Source organism: Mus caroli, chromosome 5 (genome assembly GCF_900094665.2).
Source record: "Mus caroli chromosome 5, CAROLI_EIJ_v1.1, whole genome shotgun sequence".
NCBI lineage: Eukaryota > Metazoa > Chordata > Mammalia > Rodentia > Muridae > Mus > Mus caroli.
The window spans coordinates 6,081,569-6,107,031 of record NC_034574.1 but is presented as its reverse complement, the minus strand read 5'-3'; the positions used below and the strand labels follow the sequence as shown (position 1 = coordinate 6,107,031).

General features: G+C 38.9%; 1 protein-coding gene across 2 annotated transcripts in view; it reads left to right on the top strand.

Moving 5' to 3' along the window:
- Positions 1-25,463, top strand: part of Grm3 (glutamate metabotropic receptor 3) — a 230,194-nt gene that overhangs the window by 142,801 nt on the left and 61,930 nt on the right. For both annotated transcript variants that reach the window (XM_021162993.2, XM_029477445.1), the window contains exon 3: positions 1,217-2,072. In XM_021162993.2, the coding sequence (XP_021018652.1) occupies positions 1,217-2,072 (856 nt within the window). The remainder of the gene's footprint in view (positions 1-1,216; positions 2,073-25,463) is intronic.

Sequence of the window (25,463 nt, the reverse complement as noted above, 5' to 3'; positions counted from 1 at the left end):
GACACAGGATTATGTAATTTAATGTCAGTAAAGGCAGAACTTTTCAAAGCTAGGAAGAATAAAAACAAATTTTATTTATGTGTTTATTTACTTACTTATTTATTTATGTATTTATTTATTTATTCTCAAGACAGGGTTTCTCTGTATGTGACACTGGCTGTCCTGGAACTCATTCTGTAGACCAGGCTGGCCTCAAACTGAGACATATGCCTGCCTCTGTCTCCCAAGTGCTGAGATTAAAGGCATCTTAAATCACTTGGCTAAAAGCAAATTTCTTACTAGATATGAATGTAATCTATTTTGATATGTGTAACAAAATATATTTTCAAAATATTTCATGCAATACTTCTTGATAAACTAGTACCACTTCCTCTTTTGTCCTATAATAAATAAAAATAGTGAAATGTTGGTAATTAACTTATAAAAATTCAAATTTTTTATTCAGCATAGGCTTGAAATACGTCAAAGTACTCAGTCATTCTTAACAATGTCATCAATACTTCTTTATTTGAATTTTAATAAAAAATACCATAAAAAGAGCATATCTGCATGCTTTTCTTTTACAAATTTTAAGAAAAAACAAAGCAAAGAAAAAGTTACTGTAATTTTTCAGAAGTTTATCAAATTATATACCTAAAAATTTGAATGATCTCAATAGAATTTAAGTAGATTTTTTTCTTTTGCTTAACCTAGATAATAAATGTCTAATTTGGATTGTCCATGTGGCACTCAGTTCCCAAATTAAACTCTTTCAGAGACTGCCATTTTTAGCGAAAGAGGGGGAAGTGAGAATTAAACACCCAGGCTCTTTCTATACAACCACAGCCAAGTTGTCTGAAAACCGAATTTGGCCACTTCACTGTAGTTCATTGTCTGCTGAGCTATAGCAGGACCCAGGGAACTTAAAACGACCACGTTCAGAGCCTCTGAGCAGATTTCATTAGTCTAGAGTCTAGCACAGAACTTAAGAAGGTCCAGCCATGGTGGCCTCCCATTTTTCATCGTGCTCTTCTCAAAAACAAACACTACCTGCTTTGGACCTGCTTGCTCCCTATATCTAAACATGGTACCCAGGAAATCCTCTGGTAAAGTCTCAAAAGCTGACCTCTACACGAAAAAGAAGCTGGTAACAGATGTGAATGGTGTAACGATTTCTTGCACATAGTCATTTGCTTCTGAGTTTTTAAAATGGTGACTCTCTTTTCTCCCCACTCAGGTGGCAAACCTGCTGAGGCTCTTCCAGATCCCTCAGATAAGCTACGCCTCCACCAGTGCCAAACTCAGCGACAAATCGCGCTATGATTATTTTGCCAGGACCGTGCCCCCTGACTTCTACCAGGCCAAAGCCATGGCCGAGATCTTGCGCTACTTTAACTGGACCTATGTGTCCACTGTTGCCTCTGAAGGTGACTATGGGGAGACAGGGATTGAGGCCTTCGAGCAGGAAGCACGGCTACGCAACATCTGCATCGCCACTGCTGAAAAGGTAGGGCGCTCCAACATCCGCAAGTCCTATGACAGCGTGATCCGTGAGCTCCTGCAGAAACCTAATGCACGAGTTGTGGTCCTGTTCATGCGCAGTGATGACTCACGAGAGCTGATCGCTGCAGCCAGTCGCGTGAATGCCTCCTTCACCTGGGTGGCCAGCGATGGCTGGGGTGCACAGGAAAGTATTGTCAAGGGCAGTGAGCACGTCGCCTATGGCGCCATCACTCTAGAGCTGGCATCCCACCCTGTTCGTCAGTTTGATCGCTACTTCCAGAGCCTCAACCCCTACAACAATCATCGTAACCCCTGGTTCCGAGACTTCTGGGAGCAGAAGTTCCAGTGCAGCCTCCAGAACAAGAAAAACCACAGACAGATTTGTGACAAGCACCTGGCCATTGACAGCAGCAACTATGAACAAGAATCCAAGATCATGTTTGTGGTGAATGCAGTGTATGCCATGGCGCATGCGCTGCACAAAATGCAGCGCACCCTCTGTCCCAACACCACCAAGCTCTGTGATGCAATGAAGATCCTGGATGGAAAGAAATTGTATAAAGATTATTTGCTGAAAATCAACTTCACAGGTAAGCAGTGAGCCTTTGTCTTCTGTGATATGAACAAGTGGACTCAACCAGGAGCCAAAGGCTTCTGCTCCTAAAGAGACATCCTTGCTTTAGAAGTTTAGAGCCACACAAAAGGAGGGCTCATAATCTTAAATATCCCAAGACATAGTGCAATGATAGCTCTTTGATAGTCTTGTTCATTTTTGACGAATATGTTGGCTAGTACGCTACATGAAACTGAAAGGCCCCTAGGCTGGCTTGATGGGTCCCACTGCGGCAGCCGCCGGGAAGGGGCCATGCTACATTGACTCTCTTTTTTGATAGCTGCAGGATATGACACATATGATAGGGGCATTTAATCTTCTGCTGCGGAATTGGCAACTGTGTAAGGGACATGAATTCTATGCTCTCCTTGTGAGGGATTTGAGCAAAAGAATCTCATAACTGTCACAGAGGGTGAGAAAAAGTCACTTTTCCCAGAGCCTAATTAGGGACAGAATAGAAAAGGCAACCAGACCATGGTGACTCCCAAACACTATGGTTTATTTATTCTGTTTATACAGAAATATTCCCTTGGGGTTTTAGAAGTTGTGGGTTCTCTAAAATTATATTATAAAAACACAACTTTCTCTGTGATCCTTAATAGAAGCAAATTGAAGACTGGAGTTTTTCTGGTCAAAAGTAACTATGCAAGTGCTTGCAAAATGAATTCTGTTCTTCTTAACCTACTTCCAAATATGGCATAAATATTTCTAAATTCAATTTTGCATTATTAACATTAAAAACACAGACTTTAGATTTGCATTCTCACATGTGGTATCAGCTCAGTGACAGTCTATGGCTCTCGTGACTTAAAGCCAAATCATAAAGTTGTAAGCATTTATTATAGTGATCCAAGGTACTTACATGCCTACACTGTTGAAAGTCCCCTATGTCATTGAGCAATGATTCTGGTCTGCTCAATCAATTTCAGTTCTTCACCCAAGAACTGGAAGTTTATATGCTTAAATCATATGATCTGGAGCAACAGGAATTCTCCCACACTCTTTGCAGGTGGTCAACCAAAACTCAAACACTCTGCCACAGTACTGAGTATGGTGAGGGAGGACCCACAGTCAGAGGCTGCTATTCCAAAATTCCCATACATTTTACGGCAGCCTTGAAAATAAGCACACATATTCCATTGGGAAGTTGTGTTTATTTTCTACCCTTTATTCTCCCTAAAGGGCAAAAGTAATGGAAGTGAGTCAGGTCAGCATCCTTCTCATCTGTCTGATGGATGTGACCTCTTACCACTAGAATGATAACAGGAAGCACTGAAGATTTGACATTTCTTATCCTCTATGTATATAAATGCATATAGAAACAAGCAGACACAATGGGGTATGGGAGGATTGGTTACTGGTAAATTATCATTCACATCAGAATCTCTTAAATCCTCCTGACATCTCCAAAGAAATAAAGATCCTAAAGCCAGTACCAAATGATATCTTCACTTCATAAAGACATAATTCTTAAAGACAGTTATTTAAGTATGTACCCCCCTGAAGACTACCTGTAAGATAGTCATTCCTCTTATTCTCCACATATCCTTTGTATTCTATTTGTCCCTCAATCTGAGAATATACGCAACATACAATTCATTCATTAACAACCAAAACAAGTGAAGCTCAGATTTCAGAGAGCTCTTGCAAGATAACCACACCATTTTCCTTTGTCTGGCTGCCCGGGTCATAAAAAGCAGAGGAAAGTGAAGAAATAAGGGCACACTTTAGAGAAATAAAACAAATGTATCTTCTTCTCCTCTGTCTGGTTCAATTACCGGTTTCGATTCTACAATTCTCTTTGCCTGTGCAAGGCCTCACCACAAAGTGCCACTCTGGCCTTCTCAATTAGTCAGACTTTAGCCATCCCTCTCCATTTACGAGGAGAGTAGATGAGAGAAACGGATTTAAACTACAGAAGACATGGGTAAGATAGACTAGCCACAAAATAAATATGCTTGGAAATAAGAATTGTACTACATAGGTAGCAAGATAAAGAAATTATCCAACAAGATATTTTTAAAACTAAAGAATTAACTATATAAATCTAGTCCTTCAGTCTAGAGGAATGTATGTAGATTCTAGAATTTCATGTTGAATTTATAGGAACCTCTGTTTGTGTGTGTGTGTGTGTGTGTGTATGTGTGTGTGTGTGTGTGTGTGTGTGTGTGCATGTGTGGTGTATTTCTGTGTATAGTTTATACAACGGTAGTGCAAAGTATACACTTTTGTTGGCAGGTGCATGTGTGTGTTATCGCTATGTGTGTGTATGCATGCATTGTTGTTATGTGTCTTCCTCAAGTATTCTCTACCTTATTTTTGAGATGACTCTCTCAGTACAATTGGAACTCATCATTTAACCAGGCCGGATAGCCAGTGAGCTTGATGGATCTCTGTGTCTCTGCCTTTTCAGCACTGTGATTACAAATACATGCCACCACAGCTGGTCATTGTGTGTGTGTTAGATGCAAACTCACATACTCACTCTTACATGACAGGTATTTTATGATTAAACTATCTGCCTAGCTCCATAGATATACAGGTATCCTAAAACTCAGAACTAGGTGAAAGTTTATAAGTATTTATGCCTTAATGAAAAATCACCAAGGGAAATTCTTATTTTCTTAATAATTACAAAATCAGATGTATTTTATGATTTTTTTATGAAAAATTATCTGGCTTTCTCAATCACATATTGATGTAATGGAGTAGGCATGATAGGTAACACTAAGCTGACATTGCCACATCTGCCCAAATAGGCTCAAAAGTCCTTTTGTCATCTGCTTCTACCAAGAACATCGAAGACTGTGTAAAGGGACAACGGCTATCAATTCTATAATAACTATGCTTCTTATAGGACTTTGGCCACATACTCCCTGGTGTTTTGTTACACTCCAAGCTGCTGGCCCCTGTGTTGGTTGGCATAGTCTTATAGAGTTGACTCCCTTTGGAAACTCATTTTGCTAAATAGATTTAACAGAAGTATGTGTTCTCAAAAATAGCAAAAACTCTCCTGGCACGGATATAACCACTTCCAACCTCTCTAGACAAATCTGCAGTTCCCTTTTCTTCTCTTTTCTTCTCTTCTCTTCTCTTCTCTTCTCTTCTCTTCTCTTCTCTTCTCTTCTCTTTCCTTTTCTCTTCTCTTCTTTTCTTTTCTTTTTTTCTTTCTTCTTTTCTTTTCTTTTTTTTTCCTCTGTGAAGATTGTGTGCAGTTCCCCAAACATGCTGTGCTTTTACTCTCAGCTTCATACCCTGAGAACAGACCAGTTCCCTCCACCTAGAGCATTCTGACCTCTCCCCCAACTGTCTTCTCTGCATTCTGTCATGGTTTTTGCCCTATACTTTTCATCCAAGTGTCCAACATATCTTATGAGCTGCACTTTCCAAATTCATCAGTTCAGTTATCTTACCACTGATGACCTCAGTGGCTTCCTGCAGGATCCAAATACCAATCTCTCTAGCCTTAATTTCATAGTACGCTCCAAATTATTCATTCTTGCCCACCCCTCAACACCCCCCACAACCTATTCTCTAATCAACAGCAAATCAGAACAAGAGTCTCATCTGCTCCAAGCCCTTTGAGAAGTTTTCCCATGTCACTCATTGTCGTTCAATAATATACCCCTTCCATGCTCTGTAAGTCCAGCCTGAGTTGTCCCTCCCTACCCTCACTGTGTAACTCATAGCCTCCCTCTCCAGCTCCTCTGCAGCAACTCTTCACCCAAGGGTGTGCAGGGTTCTGTCTCACTGCATGTTGTCTGCATGGAATCCTTCCCCACGTACCCTGATGCTAGTAAGTTCCTCTACTTTCTTTGTGCCTTCACGTAAATGTGGCTTTCACATGGAGACCCACGTTTTGTTTTTTTGTTTTGTTCTAGTGAATAAACAAACTTTGGTATATTTATTTAATCAAATATGATTCCTCTGAAACAAAGACTGTTTTATATTAAACAAATATTATTTCATAAGCCTGTACTCCTGGTATTGAAAAGCTGGGATCAGGAAGGTTAGGAGTTCAAGATCATCTTCAGCTACTAGAAACTCAATCTCAAGAAATGACAAATAGAAAATATTATCTTATTTTGGGGGACATTTTCTTTATTTACATTTCAAATATTTTCCCCTTTCAAAGTCTCCCCTTCAGAAACCTCCTATCCCATCTCCCCTTCCCCTGCCTCTATGAGGGTGCTCCCCCACCCACCCACCCACTCTTCTCACCCTAGCATTCCTCTATACTGGGGTATTGAAGACCCTCAGGCTCAAGGACAACTCCTCCCACTTAAATCCAACAAGGCCACATATGCGACCTGAGTCATGGGTCCCTCATGTGTACTTTTTGGTTACTGGTCCAGTCACTGGGAGCACCAGGGAGTCTAGACAATTTACATAATTGCTCCCCCTATGGGGCTGCAAACCCCTTCAGCTCCTTCAGTCCCTTTTCCAACTCCTCCATCTGGGAACCCACACTCAATCCAATGGTTGGCTGTGAGCATCCACCTCTGTATTTGTCAGGCTATGGCAAAGCAACACAGGAAGCAGCCATATCAGGTTTCTGTCAGCAAGCACTTCCCTGCATCAACAATAGCATACAGGTTTGGTGACTGTATATGGGAAGGATCCCCAGGTGTAGCAGTTTCTAGATGGCCTTTCCTTCAGTTTATGCTCCACACTTTGTCTCTATATGTCTTCTTGTAAGTCTTTTGTTCCCCCTTCTAAGAAGCACTAAAGCATCAGCACTTTGGTCTTCCTTCTTCTTGGCCTTCATATGGTCTGTGATTTGTATCTTGGGTATTCTGAACTTTTGGGCTAACATCCAATGATCAGTGAGTGCATACCGTGTGGGGTTTTTTGTGACTGACTTACCTCACTCAGGATGATATTTTCAAGTTCCATCCATTTGCCTGTGAATTTCATGAAGTCATTGTTTTTAATAGCTGAGTAGTATTCCATTGTATATATGTATCACATTCTTTGTATCCATTCCTCTATTGAAGAACATCTAGATTGTTTCCAGATTCTGGCTATTAGAAATATGGCTGCTATGAACAAAATGGGCATGTGCTCTTATTACATGTTGAAGCATCTTCCAGGTACATGCCCAGGAGTGGTATAGCTGGGTCCACCAGTAGTACTATGTCCAATTTTCTGAGGAACCACCAGACTGATTTCCAGAGTGTTTGTACCAGCTTTCATTCCCACCACCAATGGAGGAGTGTTCCTCTTTCTCCACATCCTCTCCAGCATCTGCTGTCACCTGAGTTTTTGATCTTAGCCATTCTGACTCTTGTGAGTTAGAATCTCAGGGTTGTTTTGATTTACATTTCCCTGATGACTAAGGATGTTGAACATTTCTTTAGGTGTTTCTCAACCATCCAGTATTCCTCAGCTGAGAATTCTTTGTTTAGCTCTGTATCCCATTTTTTAATAGAGTTATTTGGTTCTCTGAAGTCTAACTTCTTCAGTTTTTTGTATATATGGAATATTAGCCCTCTATCAGATGTAGGATTGGTAAAGGTCTTTTCCCAATCTGTTGGTGGCCATTTTCTCCTATTAACAGTGTTCTTTGCCTTACAGAAGCTTTGCAATTTTATGAGGTTACATTTTCAATTCTTGATCTGAGAGCATAAGCCATTGATGTTCTGTTCAGGAACTTTCTCCCTGTGCCTGTATCTTCAAGGCTGTTCCCTACTTTCTCTTCTATTAGATTCACTATATCTGGCTTTATGTGGAGTTCCTTGATCCACTTGGACTTGCGCTTTGTACAGGGAGATAAGAATGGATCATTTTTCATTCTTCTACATGTTGACTGCCAGTTGAATGAGCACCATTTGTTGAAAAATGCTGTCTTTTTTCCCACTGGATGGTTTTAACTCCTTTGTCAAAGACCAAGTGACCATACATGTGTGAGTTCATTTCTGGGTCTTCAATTCTATTCCATTGATGTTCCTGCCTGTCTTTGTACCAATACCATAAAGTTTTTATCACTATTGTTCTGCAGTACAGCTTGATGTCATGGATGGTGATTCCCCAAGAAGTTCTTTTATTGTTGAGAATAGTTTTTCTGGTTTTTTTGTTTTGTTTTGTTTTATGTGGTTTTTGTTGTTGTTGTTCCAAATGAAGTACCAATACCATACAGTTTTTATCACTATTGCTCTGCAGTACAGCTTGATGTTAGGGATGGTCATTCCCCAAGAAGTTCCTTTATTGTTGAGAATAACTTTCCTGGGTGTTTTGTTTTATGTGTTTTTGTTGTTGTTGTTCCAAATGAATTTGAGAATTGTTCTTTCTAATTCTATGAAGAATTGAGTTGGAATTTTGATGGAGATTGCATTGAATCTGTAGTTGCCTTCGGCAATATGTCCACTTTTACTGTATTAATCCTGCCAATCCATGAACATGGGAGATCTTTTCAATTTCTGAGGTCTTCTTCAATTTCTTTCTTCAGAGACTTGGAGTTCTTGTCATACAGATCTTTCACTTATGTGGTTAGAGTCACACCAAGATATTTTATATTGTTTGTGACTATTGTGAAGGGTGTCATTTCCCTAATTTCTTTCTCAGCCCATTTACCCTTTGAGTATAGGAAGGCTACTCATTTGTTGGAGTTAATTTTAACTCAAAGGCCACTTTGCTGAAGTTGTTTATCAGCTGTACAAGCTCTCTTGTGAAATGAAAAGTTCTCCCTTGTTTGGAGCATAAATATTCAGAATTGAGAATTCTTCTTGATAGAATTTTCCTTTGATGAGAATGAAGTGACCTTCCTTATTCTTTTTGTTAACTTTCAGTTGAAAGTTGTTTTTATTCGATGTTAGAATGGCTTCTCCAGCTTGTTTCTTGGGAAAATTTGCTTGGAAAATTGTTTTCCAGTCCTTTACTGTAAAGTAATTTCTCTCTTTTTCACTGAGGTGTTTTCTGTGTGCAGCAAAATTCTGGGTCCTGTTGCCATATCCAGTCTGTTAGTCTATGTCTTTTTTTTTTTTTTTTTTTTTGAGAATTGAGTCCATTGATGTTAAGAGCTATTAAGTAATGGTTATTGTGGCTTCCTGTTAGTTTTGCTGTTAGAGGTGGAATTGTGTTTGTGTGGCTATCTTTTTTTAGGTTTATTGAAAGAAGATAATTTCCTTGCTTTTTTTAGGGTATAGTTTCCCTCCTTGTGTTGGTGTTTTCCATCTATTTTCATTTGTAGGGCCGGATTTGTGGAAAGAGATTGTGTATATTTGGCTTTGTCATGCAATATCTGGTTTTCTCCATCTATGATAATTCAGAGTTTTGATGGGTATAGTAGTCTGGGTTGACATTTGTCTTCTCTTGGGCTCTGTATGACAGCTGCCCAGGCCAGGCGGTGGTGGCACATGTCTTTAATCCCAGCTCTTGGGAGGCAGAGGCAGTCAGATTTCTGAGTTCCAGACTGGTCTACAGAGTGAGTTCCAGGACAGCCAAGACTACACAGAGAAATCCTGTCTCTAAAAACAAACAAACAAACAAAAAACAAAAGCAAAAACAAAAACAAAAGACAGCTGCCCAGGATCTTCTAGCTTTCATAGTCTCTGGCAAGAAGTCTGGTGTAATTCTGATAGGTCTGCCTTTATATGTTACTTGACCTTTTTTCCATTACTGCTTTTAATATTCTTTCTTTGTTTTGTGCATTTGGTGTTTTGATCACTATGTAACGGGAGGAATTTCTTTTCTAGTCCAATCTATTTGGAGTTCTGTAGACTTCTTATATGTTCATGGGCATTGCTTTCTTTAGGTTAGGGAAGTTTTCTTCTATAATTTTGTTGAAGACATTTACTGGCCCTTTAAGTTGGGAATCTTTGCTCTCTTCTATACCTTTTACCCTTAGGTTTGGTCTGATCATTGTGTCCTGGATTTTCTGGATGCTATGGCTTAAGAGCTTTTTGCATTTTTGCATTTTCTTTCACTGTTGTGTCAATGTTTTGTATGGTATCTTCTGTACCTGAGATTCTCTCTTCCTTCTCTTGTATTCTGTTGGTGATTCTTGCATCTATGACTCCTGATCTCTTTCCTAGGTTTTCTATCTCCAGGGTTGTCTCCCTTTGTGATTTCTTTATTGTTTCTATTTCCATTTTTAGAACCTGGATGGTTTTGTTCAATTCTTTCACCTGTTTGTGTTTTTCTGTAATTTTTAAAGGGATTTTTGTTTTTCTTCTTTAATACCTTCTACCTGTTTATCTGTGTTCTCCTGTATTCCTTTAAGGGACATTATTTATGTCCCTCTTAAAATCCTCTATCATATCATAAGATGTGATTTTAAATCAGAATCTTGATTTACTGGTGTGTTGGAGTATCCAGGGCTCACTGTGGTGGGAGAACTGGGTTCTGATGATGCCAAGTAGCCTTGGTTTCTGTTGCTTATGTTCTTGTCTTTGCCTCTTGCCCTCTGGTTATCTCTGGTGTTAGCTGGTCATGCTGTCTCTGACTGTGGCTTGTTCCTCCTGCAAGTCTGTGTGTCAATACTCCTGGGAGACCAGTTCTTTCTGGAAGGAATTTGGATATGGAGAGCTGTGGCACAGGGTCAGCTCTGAGCTACAGATGGAAACTGGAAGGATCCTGTCCTGGCTCTGTTCTTTGGTTCCTGTGTCCTGATGGCTCTGGACCAGTCCCTCTTGGGCCAGGAATTTGAGCAGAAATGGTGGTCTTACCTATGCTTGCAGGTATGTTGACACTCCTGGGAGACCATCTCTCTCCTGGCAGTATTTGGGTATGGAGAGCTGTGGCACAGGGTCATCTCTGAGCCCTGTGGCACAGGATCAGCTCCGAGACCCACTCTTAATACTGCAGCACATGCCTCCCCACCCTCGTTCCCTCTTCTTTTTAACCTGTTAAACATTTTGCCCTTTAGGTGGTTGCTTTAAGCTTGTGTCAGACATTTTCTTCCATTGCATTCATGTTTATTCTTTATTGTTTTATCCTCACAAAGCAAGTACAATGAGAACAAAAACTATTACCTATTTAATTCACTGCTACTTCTCAAGTAAGATGTTACCTGGTAAATATTTACTACAAATAGTAGTAAGACATGCTCAAAGTCATGTTTTCTTACCATATGTTCATGTTCAGATTGAAAATTTTTTTCTTCCATTTTTGAGATTATAATATAGTTACATCATTTTCCCTTTCCTTTTCTCTCTCCAAGTTCTCCTACATATTCGTTTCTTGTTCTTTTTCAAATCCATGGCCTCTTTTTCCATTAAATGTTGTTATACAGAAATATATATATGCAGAAGCTAACTATGTAAGTACAGCCTTCTGAGTCTCTCTCTCTCTCTCTCTCTCTCTCTCTCTCTCTCTCTCTCTCTCTCTCTGTGTGTGTGTGTGTGTGTGTGTGTGTGTGTGTGTTTCAAGGCTGAGCATTTGGTATTGGATGCCCAATTACTGTGTTCTTCCTTCTGCAGGAAGACTATTTATCCTGCTCTCAACATTCCTTAGTTGTTTGTATTCTTCATGTAGGGTTGTGACCTTCTGGGTCCTACTCTCAACTCCTGTACCTAAGGCTCAGGGAGAATTGTGAAAGAAGGGGTGAAAAGATTATAAAAGCCCAAGGAACACAGTGTTTGCTATGAGATTGTGTCTCCGACTAATATCAGAAACTACATCCATAAAGTTTCACTAAATGACAACTTACATTTAAGTTCTTTAAAGAAACAAAAAATGTCATCTCTCATTTTAAGTATACAGTACCATTTCCATATAACTAGTACTGTAGAGATGTTTAGTGCAGGAACAAGGAATTGGGTAATCATCACCTTGATAATATTGTGATATTTAGTTTTTAGGAAGTATGCTTTATGACTTTGTGCTTTAATGCATGAAATCTCCCTCAGTTGTTATTTCCCTAAATACCATCAGAGCTTAAAGTAATCTATCACTTTTGGACAGACAGTCCTCCAATGGGAAATGGTTTGCTCAAAGTCATTCATTGGAGTAGAAGAAGAGTCAGGATTAAATGCACCACACTGATCCTGTGTTGCTTTGACACATTTGCAAACACTGTCTGGTCAGTTAAGGTCTTAGATCCAAAACATCTTCAGTCTCTGGTGCACAGTATATATTAACAAAATGCCTACTGGAGCAACATAGATTAGCCAAGAGCTTTAAGACATATTTTCTTTCTAAATTCCCTTTTCTCACCCTGATGATGCTCTTTGGGTTGTTTTCGCATCTAACAATTCTCCTAACATGCACAGTTTTAGAATCAGCATTAAATTCCAAAATTTGAGATATTCTCAAACACTGAACTCTAAAAGCACCTTCTAACTATTAAAAAAATCTCTGTGTAAGAGTCATTACATCCATAATTGTAAAATTAATATTAAATAAGAATTCTTTTTGATGTTATGTGATATTCTAAATTAATTAGAATAAAATTTTATATGCCTCTTAGGTAAAAGAAAGACTTAAGCTACCCCAGGAAGGTCATAATAGGGAAACAGAGAGACCTCCTAAACTCTTAAAGAAATGCGGTATCACTGTGTCCACAATCTCCCCAGGAGACCATTCTTAGGAGATAGATTGGAATAAAATCAGAGTTACAAAAAGTCTTCCTGAAAAATGAGCTTGTGTCTACTCCTCACTTGACAAAGGCACAAATTTAGGATATCAGATTATTATCTTCTCTTTCTAAAGCACACAGACATGAACTCAACTGTCACTGTGACATGGTAACTAGAACACCTCCAATTTAAAAGGAAATGAAAGAGCTGTCACTTATCTGGTACCTGGTCAGAGGTACCCTAAGACACTTCCAGAGCTGAGTGGAAATTATCTCAGGAGTCATTCAAAAGAGTCACTCACTGGAGTGAGATCAGAAGGCCAGAATGGTTAGAGCTGAAAGATAAGATCTCAACATAAGAGAAATGTATCCAAGCTCACATAATGCATACTGCCTGGACAAGCTGTCAGAGACTTGATTTACACATTCATTCCACCTGTGCTTAGATAGTATGTTAAGATCTGGGGATGTAGGAAACAAGATGGATCCCCTCCCTGTACACAGAGGGCACACCACTGTCTAATCTTCAAAACCCCTAACATAAGGCAGATAGATTCTTAGGAGCTATGGTTTTAGACAGCTGCCCTAAGCTTTTTGTTCTGTCTTGATTTGAGTCTTAGTTTTAGACTGGAAAATCACTGTACATCTTATTCTCAGAAAATACATCTAACCTCCATAAACAAATCTTATGGCTTAGCTTACTAGTGATGAGAACAGTCCCCTTGTTCTGTTGGACCTGAGGTTAGGACTAAATAGGATGAAGAGCCAAAGTAGGTTTTTAAAATCTATAATTATCTATTTGGTTGTTTTCTGCTTTTTCTTCCTAATACCTCTTGGTATTGTAAAAAGGAAACACTGCTAAGATCAGAGAATCAGAGCCTGTTTGATATGGTTCTTAAGTTTACAGTTCTCAACACTAGGAAGAGGAGCACACTAGAAAAATGGGAGTCCAGCCTCCTTGCCTGTTTGCCTCTGCATCTGACGCATCCAGTAGGAACAAAGATCACAGTTGGGACTACAATCACAGAGCGCAGCCAGGAAGGGCATATTTTCTGGGACATTGCACTTCAAGGAATACATTCTAACTGGCCCCAACCCAGCAAGGCTTTCCTCTTGAAAAGTACAGGGCCATCCAAGACACAGTGAGGAAGCCAAAATGGTAATGGCCACATCATCAAATGAATGGGCTTTGAAGTCCCTGAAAGAGCAAACTGCTCTTGATCTTGCTTCCTCTACTGGCACATGCATAGTTCCCACAAAGGCACGGACACTGCCCCAGCTCTTCTGATCAGAAGCATTTCCAAGTGCAAAGACAAATATCCTGGACTCCTTTCCTTTCCTTTCTTCTTAGCCAGCTTCCTGGGGTCACAAGAATAAAATTTAACTTCACAAAGTGCACCACAAATGTGCTCATGTATTTGTTTGTGCACTGTAGATCTGTTCTCTGCTGTCCCTCTTTCTTACACACCACACACACACACACACACACCATTGTTTACCCACAGAAACAATACAAAAGAACCTTAAAATTTTGAAAATAACTTGAGCATATGTCAATGCAACTAATATATTGTTTAAAACTCAGTTCATCTGATACACATAGCATCTTTGACACCCAATGCCACAAGAACCTAAAAGATGCTAATTTGGAAATATTGTCACAGTCAAACTGGAAACATGTTTGTGACCACTTTTCTGGACCTTTCGCTAAGCTTTGCTTCTTCTTCAATAAGTTACTAGAAAACCAACACAGAGAAAGAATTTAGAAAGATTCCTACCAAAGCAGTAGTCTGCTAAATAGAAAGATTATTTTATACAGAATTTAAAGGGATTAGATTATCATGTGATGGATCCAGGCAATATGGGAAGTCCTTCCCAGAGTTAAGTTTAGCAAGACTTCTTAAGAACCATTATGTTTCTCATACTGACTGAGCAGAGGGCACAGCTTCTGAAGATAAAGGGTGCTTACAAGGTACCATGAAGAGTATGCCTGAGGACAGCAAGTGTCTGGATAACTGTCCACCCTTCTCCCATTTACTTTAGAAATGAAACAAGCATCCACAATAGTCTTAGTCACTTGGTAGGACACCAGGGGGAAAGGTTAGATCGTTTTTCCAGAAGTTGTTCCCTCCCATTCCTGACTCTGTGACTGAAGCAATCTAGGCACTCCATCTGTGTCTCATTTATTCCAATCTATGGGAGTCAACATAAATTGGAATTTGGCAGAGTCCTTGGAAGTTAGTAATAACAGCTTAGAATGTCCAAATATTTAACTCTATCAAAAAGAATAAACAGGTTTACTTGCACAGTTAAGAGATTTTAAATTTGCAAACTAACATCTCAGCTGAAATTATCTCAATACACATAAGCCAGCTAAGCCAGATGTGATTAAGTGTTTTAAGATTTGGCTCTTAGTATTAACTTATCCATTCTTTGTGTTTTGTTCTTTAAGCAATGAATGACACTGTTTTTTTCAAGTGTCGTACACAAATGGAAACTGAAGTCAGTTCAGTGATCTTTAGTTAGTCAACCATTTCAGAAAAGATAATTGCTTGGGGTTTAATTGTAAACTTCATTGTATACTGAATCCAAGTGGACAAGAACAGTTTGAGAATCATTGATCTGGATTATTTATTTATTTTTCTTGAGGCAGGATTATGTGTTCTGTGTCTACAGAAACCAGCTACTACACATGACATGCTTTACCAGAACAAAAACAAACTGGTTCACAATAAAACAAACACTGAATAGGACCCTGAGTATTATAAAGCTGGCCCTTTTATAATATAAAAGATAGGAGGATTTATGGATAATTTATAATACACATCATCCTGATATCATGATGTCATTGTAAAATGTTTCTGAGGACTGTTAAATTAGGATTTAATTTAAATAAAATCAGGGCTAGGTCAAGTGAAAATCAGGTTATATTTGGAAATACATGCATGTAACAGGAATCAGTGAAAACAAGGGACATGAATTTGAAAGACAGTAAGGAGGGGCATATGAGAGGAACTGAAGGGAGGAAAGAGGGTGGAGAAATGATGTAATTGTATAATAATCTAACAAATAAAAGAACAAGTTTGTGGGCTGAGGAGATAACTCAGTGGATAACATTCTTGATGCAAATACAGGAAGACCTGTATTCACCTTCCCAGAAACTATATAAAAGCTAGGCAGAGCAACATGTACCCTATGCTGGAGAGGCAGATAACTCCTGGAGGCCAGCTATTCTAGCTGAGATCGTGATCTCAGGCTCAATGAGAGACTCTGTCACAAAAAAAAAAATAAGAAGAAAAATGATAGTGTAAGATGGCTAATGTCAGCTTCTGTCCTTCTCATGGATGAAGGCTTCTACACATATGTGAACACACACAATACACATGAGAAGTTAGTTCAGCCTTCAAATAGCTTAGCAACTAGTCTATTAAGAGAATCACCACTTTTACATACCACACCAATTCATCATGGGCATCTTAAAAGAGTGTAAGTTGTATACTAGATAAATACAAATGAGAAATCAGAGTGAATGGGTGTCAGAAAAGACTTCCTAAATTAAAAAAAAAAAGCTAAATATGACAAAGGTTTTATTAAAAGTGAAGGAAAAAAACAAGATTTTTCAGGTGGAAAAAAGTCATTCAACAGAGATATATATCTAACTTTTCAAAACTTGTAAGTTGGTATGCTTTTATATGCTAAATCTGAAATATATGATTCAGTCAACTTCAATAAAATCATGCACATGTCCACAATTAAAGAGTGATTATTTACCTTCACCCTAAATCTCTAGTCTTAAAGGATGGAAAAAGACCTAGCACTTAGGGCTTACTTGTGGCTTAACAAGAGCCATTACATGCATTTTATTTGTTATTTTTCACAATAATTTTGTCAGATAAATAGACATTATTTTCTTTTGCTTTATGAGTTTAAGGCTCAAAGTAATGAAATGGCTTTCTCCAATTTACCCAGCTGAGTAGCTGCCAAAGTAAATCTGATTCATCTATTCCATGGCATCTAGTGAAAAAAGTTAAAAATAGGTTTGGACCTGGAATGAAATTTGGGGTACTGCCCTACTGCAACTGGCCCAGAGTACTGAGAGCAGTTCATATAATAAAAAATGATGACTCAGATATTCATTGTCTAAAAAGGTATTTATTATCACTTTCACTAACTGTCATAATGGTGTCTTCTATACGGAAGGACTCATCTCATAGACTCCCACAACTTTGCTACTTCCTCCAAGAGCATCCAATTGCACAGGATCAATATTTGTAATATCCTACCATTGTTTCTGAAAATCAATAATAAATTGCAAGAACAAATAAATAATCACCATGTATTCAATGCTATTTAAGACTACATTTATCTTTCCTATTACCCATTTTCTCCCTCTATCACAAGATGATTCCGTGAATAATTAAAAGTAAATTAATAGAAGAAAAATGGAAAAGTATTGGATATGAAATTCTACAGTTTCCAACCAAGACTAAAAGTTTCTTGGGTTCATTTAATATGTTTGAACATTTCTTTCCAATTGTTGATGGTAGATAGTGGTGGTTTGTTTTTTAGAACATACCCCAATTCAAGTTTATTTTTAAAATAAATATTTATTATACACTGTTTCGTGAATAGAAACTTTTAAAGAATGGTCTACTGTGAAAGCTCTAGGTTCTTTGTGAGACAGAACCTTATCATATAGCCTTGACTGTACTGGAACCTAATCTTTAGACCAGGCTAGCCTTAAACACATAGGGATCCCCCACCTCTATCTCTGGAATACCGTGTTCAGTGGAAGTTTGGTTTGTAGCCTATCCAAGCACCATCAGTTCTGTGGCAGCACTACTATGAGAACTCTGTGAGGAACTTACAAAGACATCTCTGAGCCAAAAAAAATGGAAGGGATAAAACCTTAAATGTTTATAATCTCAATTTTAATAAATGTAGTAAATAATTTAAGATGTATTTATAACTTCACTGATGTTTTGTTGATAGTAATTGCCACAGACCCTCTGTGTTCCTTTGTCTGCGTGGAAAGGGTCTCTGGGGCAGGTGGGCAAGGAGTTAGTGGGTGACAGACAGACCAACGCGTGAGATTGTGTAGAATCTGAATGTATTGTCACAAAGTGAACACCAGTCTTAGAAAATAAAAGGGGTAGGAAGTCACAGCAGGCAAAGTACATTGAAGTTGCCTGACACAAAACAAAGGAATGACTACAAAAGGAACTTACAGGAACCAGGTAAATGTTTACAGTAAAGATAAAGCAGTCCTGCCTAGGGTCAGCTTAGTGACAGGTAAGGATTTCACACCCTAGTGCTATACCTTTGAACCTTGTGAAGGCTAGCACCAGGAGGTTCTGCTAATGCAATACCACAACCCCCCTATTTCCTAGGCCTTAGTAAATTCTTTTTTTTTTTTTTTTTTTTTTTTTTTTTTTAAAGATTTATTTATTTATTACATGTAAGTACACTGTAGCTGTCTTCAGACACTCCAGAAGAGGGCGCCAGATCTCGTTACGGATGGTTGTGAGCCACCATGTGGTTGCTGGGATTAGAACTCTGGACCTTCGGAAGAGCAGTCGGGTGCTCTTACCCACTGAGCCATCTCTCCAGCCCGTAAATTCTTATATGAGTGTAACTTTTAAGTATCTGGGGAATCTTTATTTGTCAGAATAATTCACCAACTTGCTTCTAATATGCAATGTAGCCTGTACTGAAGATTTCTATCTCAGTGGGATTCCCTAGCTCTATTATGGTATTCCTTTGTTTGGGTGAGATTTGCTACTGTCCTTAGTAAATACTTTGCAGACCAGCTTTGAGCTGTTGACTCCATCTTTTGTAATGCTTAATTAGTTACTGAATAGGTAACTTCCTTACTACATTTCTACTGGATTCCAAGCTAGTCGGCTTCTGGAACCTTGGAACACTAGCAAGGGCTTACGCATGTCAGAATTCAATCTTAAAAGGCACTTATAATAATATAATACTAAAAGAGAGCATGTGGATCCATACACCAGACTAACATGGCAATAGGGTATGAGTATATAGGTTAATGAGAACTCCAAAACTCCAGGAGGTGAGTTTCTGTGAAACTCTTTGCCTGATGAGTGGCTTCTAGGCTTCTCAGCTTGTCAAGCAGACTTCACTGGAGGGTGTGGCAAGTAATAAGATTATTCCTTGTACAACATGGGCAGACATTTATCTTATGCAGTGTGTCTCACTGACAACTTGATATGTGAGCAGAAACCTCAAGGATATGGAGGAGCAAGCCATATGGGAATATGGGGAAAAAATGCCTGGTGATCTACACAAATCCTGGGGCACCAGCCTCCTCAGAATTTAAAGGACCACTGGGGCTGTGGACTCGGGATGTAGTAGGTAGAGAGAGTTAGATCAGAGAAGTGGTGCAATCTAGAAGTTGTGGGACTTTCAAGCAAATGCTCTTTCTTGCTTCAAGCTATATGATGTTGCAAGAACAGTATCAAAGGCTTAGAATATGGCAAACTTTAAAAGTATGTTGATAAATCAAACCTGAGGAATTGAATATAATGCTTAATGGTAGATCATAGTATACACAAATACAAACATGCACATGTTCACACTTAAAATCACCAAAGATACTTAAAGAGACCAATGTTGACACCCAATACACATTTTTCTATAAACATTGAGAACTCTCAATCATTTTAATTTCCCAAGAAAAAAAGATTTGGTAAACCCCCCCTATACACACACACACAGACACACACACACACACACACACACACAGTATTTAACTAGAACTAGAGTCACCTTGTCTACTGTACAATAATAATTAAGTGCAGGTGAGTTTCTTATATCAAATTGCCATGTTTGTCCTCAGGACTCAAAACTAGATTCATGTAATTATCAGTTATAATAAAAGTGAATATAAACCTGTACATTATTTAGTCTTCCTACCATACAGCTGTTGATCACATCTAAAGAATATAAAATAACAGAGTGATATTTGAGAAAATAGGATGTCATCCTTGGCCAATGCCTCTCCTCCCAGCAGCAGAACAGCAGTAATCTAATTGTATGACTTCAAGCAATATCCAGGTTGCCCTGACCTCTTGCAAGTCTTGCTCATAGCAGGAATAGCAAGTTAGTCTACGTACATCACCACAATAATGTATTGTTGAAGACAGGAACATCAAAAACCCTATAAGCTCCATGGATCAACATGTCACTTTTTTCAACAATTATTGAAGCATCTTTCTTTTGTCAGACACTAGAAAGGAAACAAAAAAGTTGTTGAAGAAACCACTCTCAAACAACAGCCTCTTTCCTGCAGATGGATACACTGATCGGCTGTATTGGGCAGCTCTACAGGAGGTAGCTACAGTAAGGGCTGGAACAAGAGTAGTGGAACTATTAAATCTCATGCATTATGCTATAGATTTGAATATACTGTTTCACATCGGGCCTCTCTTTTGTATTTTGTAACAATTTTGAACAAATTGCTCTTCTTAAACACAGTTAGAGTGAATGTGAATTCTAACTGGAGATTTAGGAAGGAGTCATAGAATTCAAGGCCCCTTAAGAGGAACTGAAGGACACCTATTTAAAATGCACATGAATCCGTGTGAGCAGAAAATGCAGAACACTTCAGTGATCCCCAAAAACAGCACCATTGCCTTTCACATTATGGTAAAACCTTACCCTCTTTAGTTTGTAATGACCTTAGATATTTTATTTATAAAGAAAACCACGATTCTGTACTACATTTATTTAACAGCACTCCTTGTCAAAAGTCGGGAAGTTACAAATTCCTGCTCAATATCGTTAAAGAAAATTTGGAAACGTAGGAATTTAATTCAGTGACAGAAAACTTTTCTAGCTTGATTGAGACTTTGAATTCCATTTTCAGCACCACAGAAAGGGGGCAGAAACAGAGAGGGTGGGGCAGAAAGAGAGACAAACATGTACACAGAGGGTATATGAGAGCAAGAACTGAAGCAATGGCTCAGTACACCCACAACACACCAACACACATATACACATACACATACACTGTGCACAGTCACATATGAATGTGACAGGAAAAGCAGGAAGAGAAGGTGGTAGGAAAGGAAGAAGGTCCTAAATACATTAACAGTAAAACTTAGCAAGAATATATAATTTTCCCTCAGGAGAGACATGAATAAAATCCCAACTGAAAAGTTGGTACAGGTAGAAATTCATTAATAGTTACTGCTTCTACTATAAACAAACAAACAAACAAAAAGATCTGATATGTTGCATATTATGAGTGACCTATGTTGGTTCCACTCTGTCAAAAATGACAAAATAATCTTCCTTAGCTTTTCAAATTTAGAAGCCACTTCATATACTGTATTGACAGAAAACATCCTCTCTTTGTGTTTGAAAGTGTCTCCTTCTTGAAGCTAATCTTTGCCTACTAAGTTTGTCACACAAGGCAGCTCTAATTCTAGATATGTTTATATAACATTACATTAAGTATAGATATATTAGACAGAGACACAGGACAGATGAAAGGTTAACTACAGCCTCAACACACCATTTCACACCCTTATTCCCACTTACAGCATACATCAAATTATAGTTTTTAAAGGACTCTTGTCTTTTCTTGAAGGCTTCAATAAAAATATTCAGTTTAAAAGACAAATACAAATACACACACACATACATATACATACACACACATACATACACACATGTACACACACATACATATACATGCACACACATGTACACACACATACACACACATATGTCACATCATACTAAAATATATTCATTGGAATAAATTCCCGTGCATTTTTTGCTGTTGTTGTATTTTGATTGCTTTGTTTACAAAAATCACCATGAAATAGTTTGGTTTTTTTTTCCATTTTATTCTTGGTACATTAAACCAATAGATCATTTTACATACTTTATCAAAACTTCATCAGACAATACTGATACTTGCCTGGTGGGATCATCATTTTTTCCTATTTGTTTGGAGTCTATAATACAACTATTCAGAGCATGCGAGTAGTTGCTATGAATTTCACCACAAGAGACAGTAGCTAAAAAGTTAGCAAGGGAGATCAGGAGCTGACACCAAACCATTTGTGCCAGAAATTGTTGTTTACAGCACACAAGGTGCTATCCAGTTGCTTCATACGCCATTAGCAGAGTAAAAAGTTCACGAAAAGCGACAACAATAAAGTCTGTGAAGGGCTGGAAGACACATTCAGCTTTATGTCTTTTCAATTTTATTTCAGATTGCTAATATAAAGAATCACCTTTTCACCTTTAAGCCATTTTTAGTCTGGTCCTAAAAAAAGCAATAAAAGCAACTATATTGCTCCATGAACCATTTGTCTTCCTCCCTCCTCTGTGTATGAGATTTTGCTTTCTGCCAGGTCTCCACTCACCACAAGTGTCAGTTAAGAACCATTCAAGGCAGATGAACAGAGACTCAAGAGTTAAGTGGTACTCTTATCTACAGGATACACATCTTTCCAGCCTTCAGCCATGTCCTTAATCCCGCCTTACATCCATCTAGCCCTTGTGCTTCAGGTTTCTAAAGAACGACCTTTGTTCTTTGTAGGTAAAGATTGATAATCTTGTCAGTTTAGTTTTCAAGCTTGTTGTTTTGCTTTGTTTTTTTATAAACTGACAGTATGAACACTCCATGGCTTTGTTGAAGAGACGGTTTTTATTGTAAATATAAAAGAACAGCCAGAGGCATCTGGAAGAGTCCAGATCAGAGAACATAGTAGACTGAACATGGCCAGGAGTTTTGATCTGACATGAGAAAAGCAGGAATAGAGTGAAAAGATAGATATAAAGAGACAGGGAGATCGAGAGAAGAGAACAAAGAGTGCAGGCAAGAGAGGCAACTATAGTCCAAATATCAGGGTTTTAAGACTGAGTAGCTTGGTGGGGGGGGGGGAAGCCCTTAAGCTGGAGAGATTTTAGGGTAGGGGAAGAGGTTAGAGGGGATAGGATGCTAGAATGTATACTCTGAAATGTATAACAGGTACTTGTGGAACTGAAGGAGCATGAGGCCCAGCATGCACTTTGATATGCTAATCAGCATCACAGGTAGCCCCTTCTGCAAGAGGTAAGGAAAATGGCTCCTTGTAGTAGAAGGGAACTAGCTACCAAAGTTCCCAAGGAATGCTTGCTACTGTCTAGAATATAGGGAAATGAAATTTCCACAGGACTTGACTGAAATTTCCACAGGACCTGACATTTCTGTTTGAATCCAGTAGTATGGGATTTGTGTTTGAAACAGTTTCAGCTTTTTAGCTTGAAATAGTCTTGAGAGAATTATTTATCCTCCATTTTTTAAGTTAAAAGTAATAACAGTGTTATTAGCACGAGCATATTAGATATATGTGATCTGAAGAAAAACTGAGTCGTGAGATAATTTTTAAAGCATTGCATAGATGATTTTGTAGTGCATATAGGAGATGACATTTGGACTGTCAGTTGTCTGTTACTGGTATGGGTGGCCTCACCCATCACGGATCAGAGTGCGGCAACTGTGCAAACGTAGTTGTACATTGGGCAACAAGAAAGCACACCTGAGATATGAAAGACTTTGGTGTAAGTGGCTAGTGTTACATTGTAAGTGGCTGGTGTTATATTTACCTAAGGTACCTGTTAGCCATGCATTGAGAACAAGATTACCTACAAGTTCAACAGAAAGTCTGCTTTCTGTAAAAAATGTTACTACTAAAACTTCTGGTTTGAGCCACAGATGGTTCGAGGACATGAGAGTCCTTTAGAATGTAACCAGAATGAAAGTGAGCATCAAAGCTGTGAAGAATGTAGCCACTGAGAAATCCCTCACAGAGTCTGGAAGGAACATCAAGGGTGTCTTTTAGCAAATTCGTGATGTGCAAAAATGTTTTGTCAAGAAGGGAATAATATGCTCATTTTAATACTACATAGACTTCAAGCAAATGAAAGAATGGTCAGCACAAACTGCTGTTAATCATGTCAGACCAAGGAGCAAAGGGATTTGTGTATTTTGGTGTCTAGGTCATTCCCACAAAGAGAATCAGTCACTCTATGTAACTAACAGCGAAACTTCTGAAACTCTCCACAAGTCCCTTATCTTGAATGCACTGGCCCATCTGGGGGGCATTATATTTAAATTTTCATTATCCTTTGAGGCTGAAATATGCTATCTAATCAGAGTGCCCTTCACTGTTATCGGGCTTCTAGAATTATTTCCCAGTCCAAAATCATTTTTCTTTTTTCTCTCTAATTTAAAAGTACAGCATAAAAATAAACTGTATTGTTCTCCAAGTAATAAAAACTATACTCATCTGTTAAATGTGCAAAATTCTCTCTATAAAGCTAATTAACGAGATAAAAGGTCTGTATCAGGCTTTAAACAGTTTCTGTCTCAAAGGGCCTAACTCAGTAGTTAATTATGTTTCTTGGAGTCTCTAAAAACACTTTTACAGATTCACAGGTCTTTAGAAATGAAACATCTTGGGCATTGTGCAAAATATCTTAATCTTTCAATCTGCTCAGAAGTGAGTCAAGTTCTCAAATGGAAACAAAATTAAATGTCTTTAAAATTAAGTCCACATATTCCTATCACTTAATCAGCTATTTACATTACCTCAGAGTGAGGAGAACATTGACTGGATTTCTACTCAGCCTCATTTTAAAACACTGTTAGCACTGAAATGACCACTCACTGGGGTCAGCTTCCCATAATGGGTGGTAGAATTCAAAGTCATTAGTGAAGCGTAGGTTAAGCCCCGAACGTGGATACTGCCACTCAGGTGTGTGGCTCCTATTGGCATGCTAGACATGAACTAAGGTGTATATGAACATGTGTAACCACCAGGAGTCTGTGTAGCATCACTGACTGCATCATCATGCTAACATCATTCTGCCATTAAAAATACCAGGGCAGCACACAGCTTCTGGGACAGGCAGACTCCGTTTCAGGCTCCAGATATCCGGGCACCTTCCCTACCAGGGGAGAGGTGTCTACCCAAGAGGACTCTGCTGGAGCAGATGAGGGAGCCATCTTGGGTCCAGGATCCCTCAGAGACTAGTCTGTGCAGGTGAGAGAGCAGACTACAGAAGCAACACAGCTTCTCGGACAGACCCCATTTCAGACTCCAGACATCCTGCACCTTCCCCGCCAGAGGAGAGGTGTCTGCCTGGGAAGGCTCTTACCATCAGAGCAGGTGAGAGAGCCATCTTGTGTCCCATGTCCCTCAGAGAACAGTCTGCCCAGGTGAGAGTTCAGACTGCAGAGGAAACACATCTTCTGGGACAGGCCCAGTTTTGGGCCTTCATTTTCAGCCAGGAGGCAGGTCTGAATGCCAGATATCTGTGTACCTTCCCTACAAGAGGAGAGCTTGCCTGCAGAGAGTATTCTGACCACTGAGACTCAGGAGAGAGCTAGACTCCCAGGTCTGCTGACAGAGGCTAACAGAATCACAGGAGGAACAAGTTTCAACTAGACACAACTATAACAACTAACTCCAGAGATTACCAGATGGCAAAAGGCAAATGTAAGAATCTTCCTAACAGAAACCAGGACCACTCACCATCATCAGAACACAGCACTCCCTGCTCAGCCAGTCCTGGATACCCCGAGACACCCAAAAAGCAAGACTCCGGTTTAAAATCATATCCCATGATGCTGGTAGAGGACATCAAGAAGGGCTTTAATAACTCACTTAAAGAAATACAGGAGAACACTGCTACAGAGGTAGAAGTCCTTAAAGAAATACAGGAAAACACAACCAAACAGGTGATGGAATTGAACAAAACCATCCAAAACCTAAAAAGGGAAGTAAAAACAATAAAAAAATTGAGACTACACTGGAGATAGAAACCATA